The sequence below is a fragment of the Gracilinanus agilis genome, chromosome X, assembly GCF_016433145.1.
Source record: "Gracilinanus agilis isolate LMUSP501 chromosome X, AgileGrace, whole genome shotgun sequence".
Classification (NCBI taxonomy): domain Eukaryota; kingdom Metazoa; phylum Chordata; class Mammalia; order Didelphimorphia; family Didelphidae; genus Gracilinanus; species Gracilinanus agilis.
The window spans coordinates 69,540,202-69,554,615 of NC_058136.1; the positions used below are offsets into that span (position 1 = coordinate 69,540,202).

The 14,414-nt window shown below is 53.6% G+C and overlaps 1 protein-coding gene across 1 annotated transcript in view; it reads right to left on the bottom strand.

Annotated features, from left to right (window-relative positions):
* Positions 1-25: 25 nt before the first annotated feature.
* Positions 26-14,414, bottom strand: part of LAS1L (LAS1 like ribosome biogenesis factor) — a 24,632-nt gene continuing 10,243 nt past the window's right edge. The window contains exons 2-13 of the mRNA XM_044682468.1: positions 10,660-10,785; positions 10,061-10,304; positions 9,337-9,418; positions 8,783-9,007; positions 8,173-8,219; positions 7,628-7,737; positions 7,231-7,316; positions 6,912-7,118; positions 6,263-6,410; positions 5,380-5,783; positions 4,988-5,141; positions 26-1,981 (exon numbers count right to left, since the gene is read on the bottom strand). Of these exons, the coding sequence (XP_044538403.1) occupies positions 1,555-1,981; positions 4,988-5,141; positions 5,380-5,783; positions 6,263-6,410; positions 6,912-7,118; positions 7,231-7,316; positions 7,628-7,737; positions 8,173-8,219; positions 8,783-9,007; positions 9,337-9,418; positions 10,061-10,304; positions 10,660-10,785 (2,260 nt within the window). The 3' untranslated portion in view covers positions 26-1,554. The remainder of the gene's footprint in view (positions 1,982-4,987; positions 5,142-5,379; positions 5,784-6,262; positions 6,411-6,911; positions 7,119-7,230; positions 7,317-7,627; positions 7,738-8,172; positions 8,220-8,782; positions 9,008-9,336; positions 9,419-10,060; positions 10,305-10,659; positions 10,786-14,414) is intronic.

Below are 14,414 nucleotides of genomic sequence, written 5' to 3' on the forward strand. Positions count from 1 at the left end.
AAAGAAAGTGGAGGCACCTATTGTAGACAGCCTTCTCGGGGGGGGTTTGGCCACAAAAGGGACGAGGGGGACGGGATGAGAGCTAGCAGAGATGGATGGGACAACTGAGGGTCTGGGGAGGACGAGGGAGACGTGGGGGATGTCTGTCGGGAGTGGGGAGGGGCGAGGGGCTGGCAGACAGGAGGCTAAAGGGAAGGGAGGGCGGGGATGACAGAGGAGGCGATCTGCTAGAGGAGAGGGGAAGGGAGCGGGATCACTTGGGCGTGTAGAAGAAGGCTTTGCTTTGGCAAAGATTAGGGCCACCTCAAAATGTGAGACATGGGTGAAGTAGAAGATAGTGGCAGAAGGCATCTGAGTGATAAAGAGATAAGGAAGAGGGGAAGAAGAGGGAGCTCACGGTAAATGGCCTCACTATTTCTAGGAAAATAGGAGGCAAGGCTCTCAGCTGAGAGGGAGAAGGGGAGGAGAGAGGAAGGAGAGGGGGGACCCACGGGAGATCGGAGGAGGGGAGAAAGGTTTGGGAGGGCCGCTGTGGAGAGTGAATCAATTGGGGTGGCGTAAGAGGATCGCCTAAGTAGCGGTGAGGGCCCAATCGAGGTCATTTAACAAATTTGTAGTGGACCCAGTCGGCACGGTTTTCTCCACTTTTGTTCAGCAGCACGTTGTGTGGGAGTGAAGGCAGCAGATGGTGGGAGCGATTCAAGGCTGAGGCTTGGTGGGGCGAGATTGGTTCTATAATAAGGGGGCAAGGGACTCAAGGGAAGAGGGCAGTGTAGAGTTGAATTGGTTCACCAAAGGGAGGATGGAGAAGGGTTGAAGTGTAGCTAGTGCAGGGGTGATGGCCTGGGAAAGAATCACGGGGTTGAGGGATTGGAGGTCACAGTATGAATGGAGGAACAAGATGCGGGGCGACAAGACGGGGAGAAGATGGGATGACAACAGATTGTGATCCAATGAAGGGATCTTGGCGGTCATGACCATGGACATGGCGAATTCATGGGTGATGGCCATCTCTGTGTGTGTAGCTGAGGTGGGGCGGAGGAGTAGGCCATGAGAAATGAGTTAAATCGAGGGGCAGGTGGGGCGGGCGGGCATTTGAGGGAGCAAGAAGTATCACTGTATGTAGTGTGTTGGAGTCCCCTAAGAGGACGGGAGCCGAGGAGCAAAAATCGTGGGCCAGGCTCTGAACTCGTCCATGAAGGAGGGAGTGGCCTGGAGGTAAACGGTAGGCAAGTGGCTACCCGAATCTTCATTGGGTGGCAGATGTGGACTGAGTGAACCTCATGGGAGGAGAAAGGAAATTAGCGAGTGATGGAGGTAGAGAATGAGTCTGGAGTTGGCCATGGGGAGCGAGGAATACCCCAACTCCCCTGCCTCGACCAGTGAATTGTGGGAATGAAAGTGCATCTAGTGCCAGGGAGGCTGTGTTGTTGGGAGGGAGGCAGAAGATGGAAGGAGCGCAAAAGGAAAATATTGAAGACAAAAAAAGCAAGGTTGCCGCCTAGCGAGCGGGGATTGCAGAGAGCACAGTGGGCTCTCTAAAGCTGGGCAGCTTTAGAGTTGGTCATCAGAAGGGCGGGGCTTGACCGGAGGGAATACGAATGTGGGAGCGGACAGAGGATAGCGAGCACGCTTGAAGGTTTTCCGGGGGTTCACAATCACAGGCACCCGGATAGAGAGGCTTTCTCCCAGCTCCCTGCGAGGAGGAATGTGGCGCTCAATGATGACATCCGGTTCGTCGTCCGAGTCATCTTCCACCGTGATGCAGGTGATCTGGGCTGACGAAATGGTGCGCTTTCCCCATTCCCTAAAGGCAGGATACTGGTTCTCGGAACGGCGTTTCCGCGTTGCCTTCTCTGACCGGAGAGGCGGCATGGCGGGAAGTTGTTTTTCTTGTCCCACCTCTGATGTCTTGCCAAACCCAAAACTTGGATTACTCCCACCATCTGCCGACTGTGCTCCTATTCCCATGCTCATGCTGCTGAGAAAATCACAAAATTGTGTTGACTGGTTCATCCACAAATTTGTTACATCATCTCAACTGGGCCCTCACTGTGGCAAGGCAATCAATCGTTCTACACCTCCCTAAAGGATACAATACATCAGCTACTTCAAACCTTTTCAACACTCAAGGCTCCAAAGGCATCTCCACCCTGAGCTGGGAATCTTGCCTCGTACTTCACCAAAATGACCAACTGAAGGCAGAATGCCAGGGCTGGGAGGGACTTTAGCACAAACAGTCAACAAAAGAAGTGGGAAGGTGCCCCGAACAAATGGCTGTCAGAGCTGGGAGAAGGAGGCTTAGAGCCCAGTGGTCTGGGTCTGGTGAATCGGACACAAGATTTCCTTAACTCTTCTCCCTTCTCATGGCTCAAGAGCCCCCACCCAAGAAGCTTGGGCAAACAATCATTCCCCACCCCCCAGTAACCAGACACTTGCAAGCACACAGTCACATTTAAGTTTTATTCAATGGAAGTAAACAAAGGAGAGAATTTTGAAGGAGCCCCTATTAGTTCCAATGATACTGATAAATCCCAAACCAGAGAAAGATCCTGGCAAGGGGCACCTTACCCACCGGCCTGTTCTCACCAAGCTGGCAGCATGAATGAGAACAGGGGTATGCTTTTCTCCCCAGCTGCATGCCATGCCTTGGGGCTCTGGAGGGAGAGGAGCTACTGGTACAATAGACACACAGGAGAACAGGGTGGGGGTCAGTCAAGCCTTGGGGATTACTACTGAGATACAAGGTTAGGTTCTAACTTAGGAATCTGAAACTTGGGTACAGAAGCATGGGACCCTACGAGGTCCTGGGGGAAGCAGAGAAGGAGAGGCCTAGGAATCCCCTTTGCAGCACTGTTCCTCAAGAGGTTGGTCCAAGAGGCCATAGGACATAGCACTAGGTTATAGGACATAGCATTAAGTCAGTAAGTAAGTCAGTAAGTAAGTCAGTAAGTAAGTAAGTAAGTAAGTATGTACGTCAATCAGTGAGTCAGTAAGTGAGTAAGTAAGTGAATAAGTGAGTAAGTAATTAATTAAGTAAGTAAGTAAATAAGTAAGGATCCCTTCTGCTTAGCTGGCGCTGGACGGTATGGCGGGCAAGAGTAGGCCCCTCTCTGCGAAGCAGAGAAAAGGAAGAAGAGATGGAAAATGTCAGGGGCCCTCCCTGCTGGGGCATCAGCATCAACTAGCAGGGTGCAAGGCAGCAAGGACCCAGAGATGCTAGGGGCCCGAGGCCTTCCTTAATGGAAGGAGAAAGTGCCAGGGAACATGCTCAAGATGCTGACGGGCTGTCTGCTTGGCCCCAGAGGGCAAGACCAGGAGAACTGGTCAAGGGGCAAGGCAGAACTGGGCTAAGGGCCCGGCCCTGGCCCCAGCAGTGGTAAGCCCGCGAGTCGAAGTGGGATGACTCTATTTCTCAGGAGCGCTGCTGCAGAGGGGATCCCTGGGCCGGGGGGTCCTTTTCGGTCCCCCGACCCGGGCCAGCTCTAGGAGGACCGCAGGCCAGCCGGCTGCATATCGAGGTGGGGTGGGGGGGGTTATTTTTTTTTTCTCCACAAAAAAAATACAACCAACACTAAGCGAAGTCAGCTGAAGTGGGCACCTTGGTTTCCAGTGCTTGTGGGGAAGGGGGAGTGTCTGCACGGAGGGGAAAGGGGAACCCTTCCCACCCTCAGGTTAGAACAACTGGATGTTGCCTTTGAGGCTATGTAGCTCATTCTGGGTCCACAGTGGGCCTTCCATGTTGGGGATTCTCAGGTCCAGGGAACTGGGGAGAGAACAGACGCTTCAAGCTTAGGGTGGGGTGGGGTGAGGGCCGGACCCAACCCAATTCAAGCCGTCCCAAGGTGGCCCGAGTTGTCTCAGGAACCAGTGGGCTGGCTGGCTAGCTAGCACCTCATTGGAGGCCTTCAGGCAGAGCCTGGATGACCGTCTCCTAGAGAGTCCCTGCTCAGGTCAGAGTGCAAACTCTGAGGACCCCGCTAGTTCTGCTACCAACTACGTGACCCGAGGCTGGGTCCTAAGAGATGACAAATCACCGAGGACTTGGGGAAGACTTAGCTGAGCTGATGCACAGAGAAGAAAGCCCGACTCGGGAGAGAGATCAAAACCATGACCCAATCACCATGGGGCCAGGGACTAGACCTGGGACTTCAATGGGGCAGGGAACTCTTCCAGGAGGAAACGCCCTCCATCTACTCTTGTGCAACTTGGCGCCTACTCTGCAACTGAGCCTCTTAGAGAGCTACCTAGAGGTTCGGTGACTTGCCCACAGCCAGCCTGTGTCAAGAGGTGAGCCTCGAACACAAGGCTTCCTTCCAAGTCTCTGTTATGCCACGCTAAGGAAAGGGCTAACAGGGAGCCCAGCTCCGAATGCTTGTCACGAACAACCTCGGTCCGAGAGAACAAATGACAACAGACTTCCCTCTTCTCAGTAGAGGTGGGGGGCTACGGGTGAGGAATGTGGCATACACCATCAGACTCAGCTGCTGTATCAGTCAGTTTGACTTAACTGGTTTTCTTTGTTCACACTGGGGAGGGGGAGGAGGAAGGATATACTGACAAATGTCTGTGTTTTAGAACAAAAGGCGCCAACAGAACATCAAAAGTAAAATCCTAAGTTGCGGAAGAGCCCTTTGAGAGTGAGCCTCTCTCTTGTTTACAGAGGAGGCTCCTCTTTCTTACCCAGGAGGAGGAGGAGCCACCGTCCAGGTGAACCCCGGCAAGGCCGGCCCGACTGTGGCTGCTCCTCTCTCTCCTCTGGCCCAGAAAGCCACCCTGGAGGGCCAGGCTGTGTCCCCAGCTCATGGATGCCCGAGGCACCTTGAGGCCTTCAATTGGGCAGGTGGGGGACAAGGGGGTTCGGGGGCAGGGGCCACTGAATTTGTCCCACATGGTTTTTCCCCAGGGAGAAGAGAATGGCTCTCTGGCTGCCTCTATTCTCTGTGCCCACCAGAAAAGGAAGCGGGGCCGAAGAGAGATAACTCACCCAAATGCCGAAGTGTGAGGCTGATCAGGGTCCTCGTTGATCTCCGGCTGGTCCAGGACAGAGATCAGGGTGTAATTATCCACCATCAGCTCATCAGGGTCATCGGTCTGGCCTGGGATCTTGCCCAGGGGCAACTCGCTCCAGTTTATGTCATCTGAATAAGAGGGATTACAGAGTTGGAGCTACAGGGATCTTGGAGGCCCAATTACAGATGTGGAAACTGAGGCCTAGACAGGCAAGATGGGGAAAGGCTCTGCTGTCTCATGGAGTCTCCCATCCAGAGACAAGTGACTTTTTCCCCTTGTGTCTGACCCAGCACTTTCTGGGCAACTCGAGAGGGTGAATCATGAGCACAGTGTGCCAATGCTTGGGCTGTGACCAGGGCCCCTTACCTAAGCACAGTTGCCATGGGGAGCCCTCCAAGCCGGCCTGCTTTTCAGCCAGCATCTCCGGAGTCTCCTTCAGGACGACCTCCTTCATCTGTATTGGGTCTGGATCCACCTCCATCACCTCAGGGTCGGAGGAATCATCCGACTCGGTCTCTTCTTCCTCCTCCTCCTCCTCTTCTTCCTCCTCTTCGCCTGGCTGGCGATTCTTCCCCTTCTCCATCAGGAGGGCCTGTTTCACCTGCCACTGGAGGTTCTCCAGGGTGTAGATGGGCCTGTCACGGGAGCTGCTCCCTTCCCAGGGCTTATCGCTAGTAGCGGGGTTCCCGCCCTGGGTGTAGATGGTGCAGAGACACATGAGCTTCTCCTGGGAGTCCAGGGGGAGCTGTGGTTCCATGGCCTTGAGGACCCTAGGCAGAAGGGTAGGGGGAAAAAGATGTTCAGGCGGCGGCCAGCCTGTGGTCTCCTTGCCCCAGCTCTCTATGGAAGAAGGTGGGCCATAATCCAAAGAGGAGAGCAGTGCTGGTGAGCGAACAGAGACCTCAGGTAGCCATGCCTTCATTTCTTGCCACTCTCAGGGGCTGCCTGGGGCAGGGCTTCAGAACGGTTACCGGGCCCCAGAGCCTTTTGGTCCCTTTTCCAAAGAACATTTTTAATTGAAGGAAAAAAGAAACCCTCCATTTCAGTTGGTGAAAATCAAGGTTGTCACCGCTGGGAGTTTGACTCACGGCTCCCAAACTTAATCCATTTGACCTTGGATAAGTCAGTGCCTTCTCTGGGCTTCGTTTCCTCCCCACCCCAGCTTGGCTGCTTCATACTTGTGTCCCCAGGGGAAGGGAAAAGTTCCCAATGGCCTACTCGAGCCAATCAGATGCCATTTAGAACTTACAGCTGGAGAAGGTGGGGACTAGCCCAGCAGGTGGCATCCAAGCAGACATCAAGCAGTTCGGACCAGTTCAAGGAGAACTTGCGGGGTCCCATCTTCCAACTCTTACGGACTGACCTCTGGCTAGAGGTGAGGCGCTTCTGGCAGGGTCCTGAGGAGAGAGAGAGATCCTGGTGCCCTCCTTAGCCCCCAAACCCTTCTCTCCAGCCCACTGTGGCCCTCTGGGCTAATAGAGGAATCCCCCAGAAACCAATGACCTTTCCACCCAGACCTCATTTAGTTCCTTTTTACTTGGAGAAAACTTTCATCAGAGAAGTCCAGAGAGGCTTACTAGGCACTACACAGCCAGGGTAGGGCAAAGGCTGCCCTCCAGGTCTGCCTGTCTCCCCATTTACCAGGTTAACAGTGTGTAAATTCATGAGGGCAGGCACTTGTTCCTATCTAAGCTCTAGTGAAGGTGTAGTTGAGGGAATTCAACCATGAGGGGAGCACTGCCTAGAGCCTCTAGGAGAGAGGCTGAGTTCAGGGGTGGGGAGGGGTTCTCCACACCCCATGGCATCTACTTAGAAAACATGTGGGACACAAGAAGAGAGTTTGAAAGAAGGGGAAGAGAGCAAAGAAAAGGCAGCCAGAGCCAGTCTCTATTCCTCACCAGCTGGGGTATAGACCACCACAAGCTCATTGATCCAGCTGATGAGGTAAACTGGACGGATCCCAGTGTCGCTACAATCCGGAAGGGTCCTGAACAGCTTGTGCAGGAGTTCCTGGATGAATGGCTGGGAGTGCAAGCCCTTAATCAGGGGCTGCCAGAACTGTGAGAAGGCCCGGGGCATCAGCAGATTGACCAGATTTGGGGCTTCTAATTGTTGCAGAACAGGAGAGAGAGAAAAAGAGATCAGGTCACATCACCTGCTAGAAGTGGGGTCTGAAGCTGAAACCTCCCCAGTGCTCCTGGGCCCCCAAGTCAGCACCTGTGGGGTGGATCTTCAGAGCCTCCAGCTGCTCCATTGTGGGGATGAGGAAACCCTCCTCCAGCAGGATGTCCATCACAAAAGTTCTACAAGAGGAAAAACAGAACAGGCTCAGCAATGTAGGGGGGAACCTTTGCAGTGATACTCCCTGGCCCCTTTCTAGTAGCTCTCTCTCTCCTGTTTCCCCAGGCAACCTTCTGAAAAGGAAAGAAGCCCAGGTTCTGAGTACCCATTTCCCACCTGGACTGTTCCTCAACACCTCTAGAGTGTAGAGTCGCGCCTCCCCTTCCCATCCCATCCCATCCCATCCCAGCAGTTCTTCAAAGATCTCTGGTTGGGGGAAGGAAGTGAGAAAGCAGCTGGGCTTTGTACCCAAGTCCCCCCCGACCCCTCTTACTGGTTCTCCTTGGACAGTTTCTTCAGGCGGCCCACCAGGCGTTCCACCTCTCGGGTAGATTTGGTAGATGCCTTGACGGCCTTGGGCAGCTGCCTGGAGCGGCGAAGCACCTGTTGGCAAAGAGGAGCCAGCTCAGAGAGCTTCTAGGGGGTGAGCTCTGGACCGTGGGCTATAGCTCCAGCTTCCCAGGGCCAGAGCTCAAAGGGGATCTGAGCAGCTCTCCACCAGAAAAGGAGCAGCCACATAGGAAGTGCCTGGGGGCTTGGAAACCACTTTGCTGGCCAATGTTGGCTAGTCATCAACTTTAGATAGGCCTCTTGGGCAGGCAGAAAGAGTAGAAGAAAGGAGGAAACAGCTAGAACTCCTCCCTTCAAGAAAAGAGGCAGCCAGTGCTCTTCCCCAACCGTCTAGTTCTTTCCATGCATCAAGGGTCCGACATCTTCTGCTGGCTCCCTCCTCAAGTGCTGGCCCAATCCAGGGGCTGCCGGACAGTGTCTCCTCTCGGGATGGGAGGCGACAAGCATCAGGGACACAGGTTTACCTACCTTAAACTGCTGCTCTCCGTAGGACAACAGTGCTTTCCGGATTTTGTCTAAAGAAAGGAAAAAAGACCAAGGGTCAGATTACTTGTGGCCTAGAGCTGCCCTAAGGAGGTGCCTGGGCCTGCGGGAGGCAATGGAAAGATGACTGAAGGGGGCACAGGACAGACATTTCTGCCCCGGACTTTGCAGTCCTCCCTGGATGCCCAAGGGGCCAGTTCTATCTGTGGTGGTTGTTTCAGGAGGGCACACACAGACCGACTCCTGGATCTATCTCCAGGGCCTTTTTCCTCTCCCCACACTAGCATTATTTACTTGTTGAAGGAAAGATCTCGAATTGCCAGGCCTGCTGCTCAGCAGCTGGGAGGCTCTGCTATGTCTCGCTGAGAGGAGCCTGGCTCCTGGTTAAGATGAGAGAAAGGGCCTAAGAGGACTCCAAATGGCCCTGGAATTGAAGTCAGATGACCTGGGTCTGACTCCTCCTTCTGCCTGTCCCTAGCTGTGTGACCTTGGCCAAATGTCTTTCCCTCTCTGGGTCTCAGCAGTCTTCTGATTTGACTTGCATGCCAATCCCGTGCCCGGTGTCTACCTTCTCCCCTCTGTGAGCCACACATACCTTGCAGGTCCTTTTCCTTCTGAGCCTCTTCAGAGAGGGGCTCCTCCTGTGGGGACAGCTCCTCCGCATCGACCTCCTCCACTATCTCCACCTCGTCTCCATTCTCGTCTTTCCCCATCTCTATCTCCCGGATATGAACCCCTGAATCCCAGGGCTCACCCAAGTTATTTCCCAGCTGTCGGCACCAATAGGTCCGACGAAGCCACTCCAAGACGAATTCACACCCTAAGGAAGGAAGGCCGAAGGGCCCGAGGGCTCATCAAACCATGCCCCCGGGGACAGGGGCTGGAGGGGAGGGGGGAGGGCCGCTAGTAAGCAGACCCTAAAAGCCCAGGCCCAACCCACAAAGCAACTAGAGCAGGCAGCCGTGCCCCTTAGCAATACTCCCACAAGGAAGCCCTGCGGCCCTCTCTCCTCTAAAAACACGCGCGCTCCACACGCGCCCCACAAGCAAAGCAAAGCATCCAGCCACCCACCTCCCAAAGCGCCCTGCGCTAACTCACTAAGGCCACATGCACTAACCTAGCACCCACTGCCAAAGCAGGAAATGTTACCTCTCCTACATGTATTCAATCGAGGAAGGTTCCGATGAGTCAGATTGTGGCGAAGGTTCACAACCCACTCCGGAATGTGCATCTGTGACAGAGAGACAAGAAGGAAAGACGAGAGACAGGGGAGAGAAGGCCAAAGGGGGAAAGGAAGGAAAGAGAAGAAACACAGAGGAAAGGAGGGGAGAAAAAAAAAAGAAGGGAGGGGGAAGATGGCCCCAGAGCCATGTTACCCACTGGAATTAAGAGTGCGTTCCCTTCCCGAGAACCTCAGCTTCCTCCCAACGAGACCCTACTTCGGCAGCTTTCCTGAGAAGAGTTGCCTGCCTAGGCACACTCATCCTTAGGCACCTCTTAGCCCAGGAAAGGATCGCCTGCCTGTTTACACACACTACTGTGTGAAAGTTGCCCTTCTAGCACGTTGCCTTCCTCTTCCCTTTGCCCTCTGTCGCTGGCGAAACCAAGAGTGGCCTTACTTCCTCACTGTGCCAAAGACAGTACAACGGAGTAGGTGAGAAGCTGGGACTCCTGGGTCCTCTCTGGACAGTAAGACCTGTTCCTGACCCTAAAGAGAAGTGAGCTCCCCGTCCCTGGAAGGCTTCCACAAATGGCTCGATGATCTTATCCACATCAAGAAGGTTAGAGCAGATCCTCCTGCCCTCGGTAGGGGGTCATGCTAGAATCTTCCTGCTCTGGATGCCTCTGACCCCACCCTACATGTGGCACCTACCTCGTGGGCCAGACGTCTCAAAGGAATGTTGATAATCTTTTGCTTTGGTTCAGTGATAAGATTCACAAATCTATCGGGGGAAGAGAGGATGCCATGATGAGACTTCTGTTGGACTTGAGGGGAGAAGCCATTTAGGAGGCCCCCGCAATAGTCCTGCTGGGAAGGGCTGAGGGGCTGGACGAAGGAAGGGAGAGGAAAGAGTGGAGAATGGCTCGGTGGCTGCAAAACCTGAGTGACTGGTGTCCTGGACAGAAAAAGGCAAGTTTGGAATGGGCAGGTCAGAGAGGAGGAGTTCTGTTTCCGACATGCTGGAGATGGAGATGGAACAATGAAGACATTAATGGTTACTCGCGAGAGATCGGATTCACTTGATCTGATGAGGGGAGTGAAGAGGGAGGTGGGAGGAAGGAGAGGCGACAGGGAAAGGTGACAGTTTGGAGGAGGTCCACAATGAGGAGGGAGGGAGCGACTTCGGAGGCCAGGAGGCAGGTGAGGGTTTGGAGGGAAGACCTGGTCATGGGACACAATGACACAGAAGAGAGACTATAAATATCAAGTTGAATTGATTCTCCAAGGGAGCTGGCTCCCCTGGGGCTTACCTGACCAGAGCCATTCCATAGAGGAGCACAAGTTCCTGGGAGCCCAGGGCCGAAGTCTCATCCAAAAGTTTGCAGAGCACCAAGTCTGTGGTGCAAGCCACGGCCAGGGGCAGGTTGTTGCTGCACCTGAAGAGTCAAAATCCATTAGAGCAGCTCCCCCCAGCGATGGATGGACAGAACTCAGGGCGCAGGCGCTCTTCCTCCCTCCCTCCCTCCCTCCCTCCCTGAGAGCACCTAAATTGCTCAAGGTTGTTGCTCCTCTTCTCCAGAGGGGGAGCCAGAGAACAGAGAGGCGATGACCAAGGCGGTGATGCTCGGTTGCTAAGCAACCTTTGGTTGCCATGGGAACTCACTCCCAGACCAGGGATTAGCGCAGAGAGAAAGAACAAATGGGGGGGGGGGAAGAGTGGGTGGAGGGGGAACAGGGAGGGGGCCTCTGCAGATGGGCATAGAGAAGGAAGGTTTCCTTTACATTTCTAATGGCTGCCCATCTATGGGTCCCCTGGCAGCCATTTTAACTGCGTCTCCTGCAATTCAATTCTGCTTTGTAAATGGAGGGGGCTGGACCCAGGTCATTTCTAAGGTCCTAAACAGGGTCTCTCTTAAGGCTACACCTCAGACAAGCCTCTCCCTGGCAAAACTGGCCCTAAGATTGCATTCTTAGCAGCTTAGCCCATGTGGCTGTTACCTCAATGGCATTCACTGGGGCTATGTGGCTCTTAGCTTCTAAGGATTACCTCTTTGTGCCTCAGTTTCCCCCTCTGACTTTTGAGATCTTTTCCAGTTTCAGAGCCAGATCAGAGCTCTGAAGCTGGAAAAGATCTCAAAGGCTAGAGGAGGAAACTGAGGCATAAAGAGGTAATCCTTATAAGGGCTACAAAGCTAGCCAGTAAATGTCAGAATCGACACTTTTTTACCTTACTTTTTCCCTCCAGTAAAAAGGCCACCCTCTTTTCACTGTACCAAGCTGTTAAAATCTTCACCTTTCCTCATCACCCAGGCTAAAAATCTTCTTGAACACTAGGGTGGATCAGATGGCTGAAGTGCCCTCCTTCTTCACCTCCACCTTCCAGAATTCCAGCTGCTTTATCAGCTGTTAGTGGTGTGGTGTAATGCCAAGAGGCAGGAGAATTTTCAAATCCTGCCTCTGACACTTCCCTAAAACTGCCTCATCCCTGGCAAGTCACTCAACCACTGAGCCTCAGTTTCCCCATCTGTAGCCCTTAATGAGGAACCTGTAAAGAGCTTTGGAAACCAAAGAAATGGGAACTAGTATTTGTCTATACAGCTTTAACAGCTTACAACAGCCCTAAGACTTTTGGAACAGCCTGTAAATTACAGTTAATTGTGTGAACCTGTTGCCTCCCCAGACAAAATGTCAGCTATTGGATAGCAGGGTGTGTTTTGGTCTTGTTTTTGCACAGTGTCTAACCTTAAGAGAAAGGAAGTATGGTCCATGAAATTTGGAGTAAAAAGGCAAGGGTTCAAATCCCAATCTCTATTTCTCACCACTTGGGTGAGTCTGGGTAAGTCAGTTATCTACTCTGGGTCTCAGTTTCCTCCTCTGTAAAATGAGAGGACTGGACTAGCTGTTTGGATCTCTCTGCCATGCCTTCCTTTTCCAGGAAGTTCATTATGGGGCAGTCTTCTGATCCTGCCAACCAGAATCTGCTTGGTGCTCCTATCTGTCAGTACCCTCTGCCCCTCTGGACTGGGGGGGGGGGGGGTTCCATAGCTTGAGGTTTCACTGGATCCTCTCCATCATCTCTTCTAACTGCCCCCAACCCCACCTCTTAGATTGTCAGCTACTTGAGAGAGACTGTGTTTGGGCTTTTTTTTTTTTTTTTTTTTTTTTTTTTTTTTTTTTTTTTTTTGTGAGGATTGTGTTTGCTCTTTTTTGTACTTGCATCCCTTGACAAAAAGCAGGCAGTTAATAAATGTTTATTGATTGATAGACTCGATGGTTTCTGAGATCTCTTCCAGCTAGAGAGATAGCTAGGATGTTGTGTGTGACCTGGGGCAAGTTCCTTCACCTCCCTTTCTGAAAATGAGAGGAGTGGGCTCTCTGGCTCTCAAGACCCTTTCCATCACCAACATCTCTAGATCAGCTTATGAAATATTTACCAGTTAATTCTAGATAAGGTTAGGTGGGAAGCAACTCAGATGGGGGTGGGAGGGAGAGACACAGGCAGAGATGGCGCAGGTTGCTTTTGGGAAGATGGGAGGGGGCACAGTGCTCACTGCCGCATTGCAGATGTTAGCAAGGTCCATCTTTAACATGGGCTAGGTAGGACAAAGAAGGAGGCGAGCCCGCGGGTGGGGACCAATCAGAAATTTAAGGAGTCATTCAAAGCCCACTACCACCTGTGGTGAGGTAGGGGGCTTCTTTGTCTCTACTTTGGGGGATCCAGCCTAGATGGCGCAGTCTTAGGGGCGGAGGCGGGAAGGCGCAAAATCAGGGGAGGGGGCATTAGCTCAGATGGAGAAGGATGACATCAGGCTGTAGTTGGAGCATGCGGGGTACAGTTCTGCGCAATGCTGCATTGCAGATGCTGGCCGAGTCCATTTAGAATATGGGCGGGTGGGACAAAAAACAATCAGAGACTTTGGGGGGTCTTTCACTCCCCCACAGCCTTTGAGGGGTTGTTCCTTTGTGTCTACTTTGGAGTTCAGGTCTGCATCGGCGCTGGGTACAGGTGGGAGGAGGGAGGAGTTGGGGTAGCTTAGACGGAAGGGGGCGGGGTTCGGGCAGAGATGACATAAGGCTGCTTTGGGGGCATGCGCAGTACTTTTCTCACTGCGGCATTGCCGCACTGCAGAGATAGGAAGGGCTTATGAGCGGATGGGCCAAAGTTGGGGGCGGGCCCTCGGACAGGAACCAATCAGTGGTTTAAGAGGCCATTCACACCCCCTCCCCTCGGTCCTGGCTCTGTGTGTGTGTATGTGTGTGGTGGGGGGGCTCCTTTGTCTGCTTGGAGACAAGACCAAGGCCCAGGTGGGAGGGGGGAGGAGGAAGATCAGTTGGGAGGGGGAGTAGTTCGAATAGAGGAGGGGTGGGTTTGAGGAGGAGGGATGACATAAGGCTGATTTTGGAGCATGCGGAGTACAATCCGCACTGCGGCATTTTTGATACTGGCATTTTTTAATATGGGCAAGGTGGAACAAAGGAGGGGGCGGGGTCCTCAGACAGATACCCATTAGAGATTTATGGAGCCGTTTGCCCCCCCACCAAAAACCCTTAGTGAGCGGGGGGCTTCTTTGTCTCCATTTTGGGGTTGAGGCTTGGATTGTGAGCTGGGGGCAAGCCCAAAGCCCAGGTGGGGGGAAGGGGAAAGACTAGCTGGGATGGAGAAGTGTGTGGGAGAGTGGGGGGGTGCGGATTTAAATAGAAATGACCAGAAAGATTGCTCTTGGGCGGATTTGGAGTACAGCGTGCACTGTGGCCGCTGGCAAAGCCCATTATTACTCGGGCCGTGTCTAACAAAAAAAACGGGGGCCCTGGACGGGGATCGACGAGATTTCGGGAGCCGCACCCCCCCACCCATCTAGGAGGACATTAGCCTCCTTTTAGGAATTCGAACGAAGTCCGCTGCGCGCGCCCGCCCACACTAGGTCCACCCAGCCTTCTCCGGCCCTGCCTTTGCCCCGAGGTCCCAATTCGGCGGCCCCTCCTCGTCCCCCGCCCCTCCCCCCAACTCCCCGCCCGCCAGCCCGCCTAACTGCCTGCCTGACTCCCCCGCGCCAGCCAGCCGGCC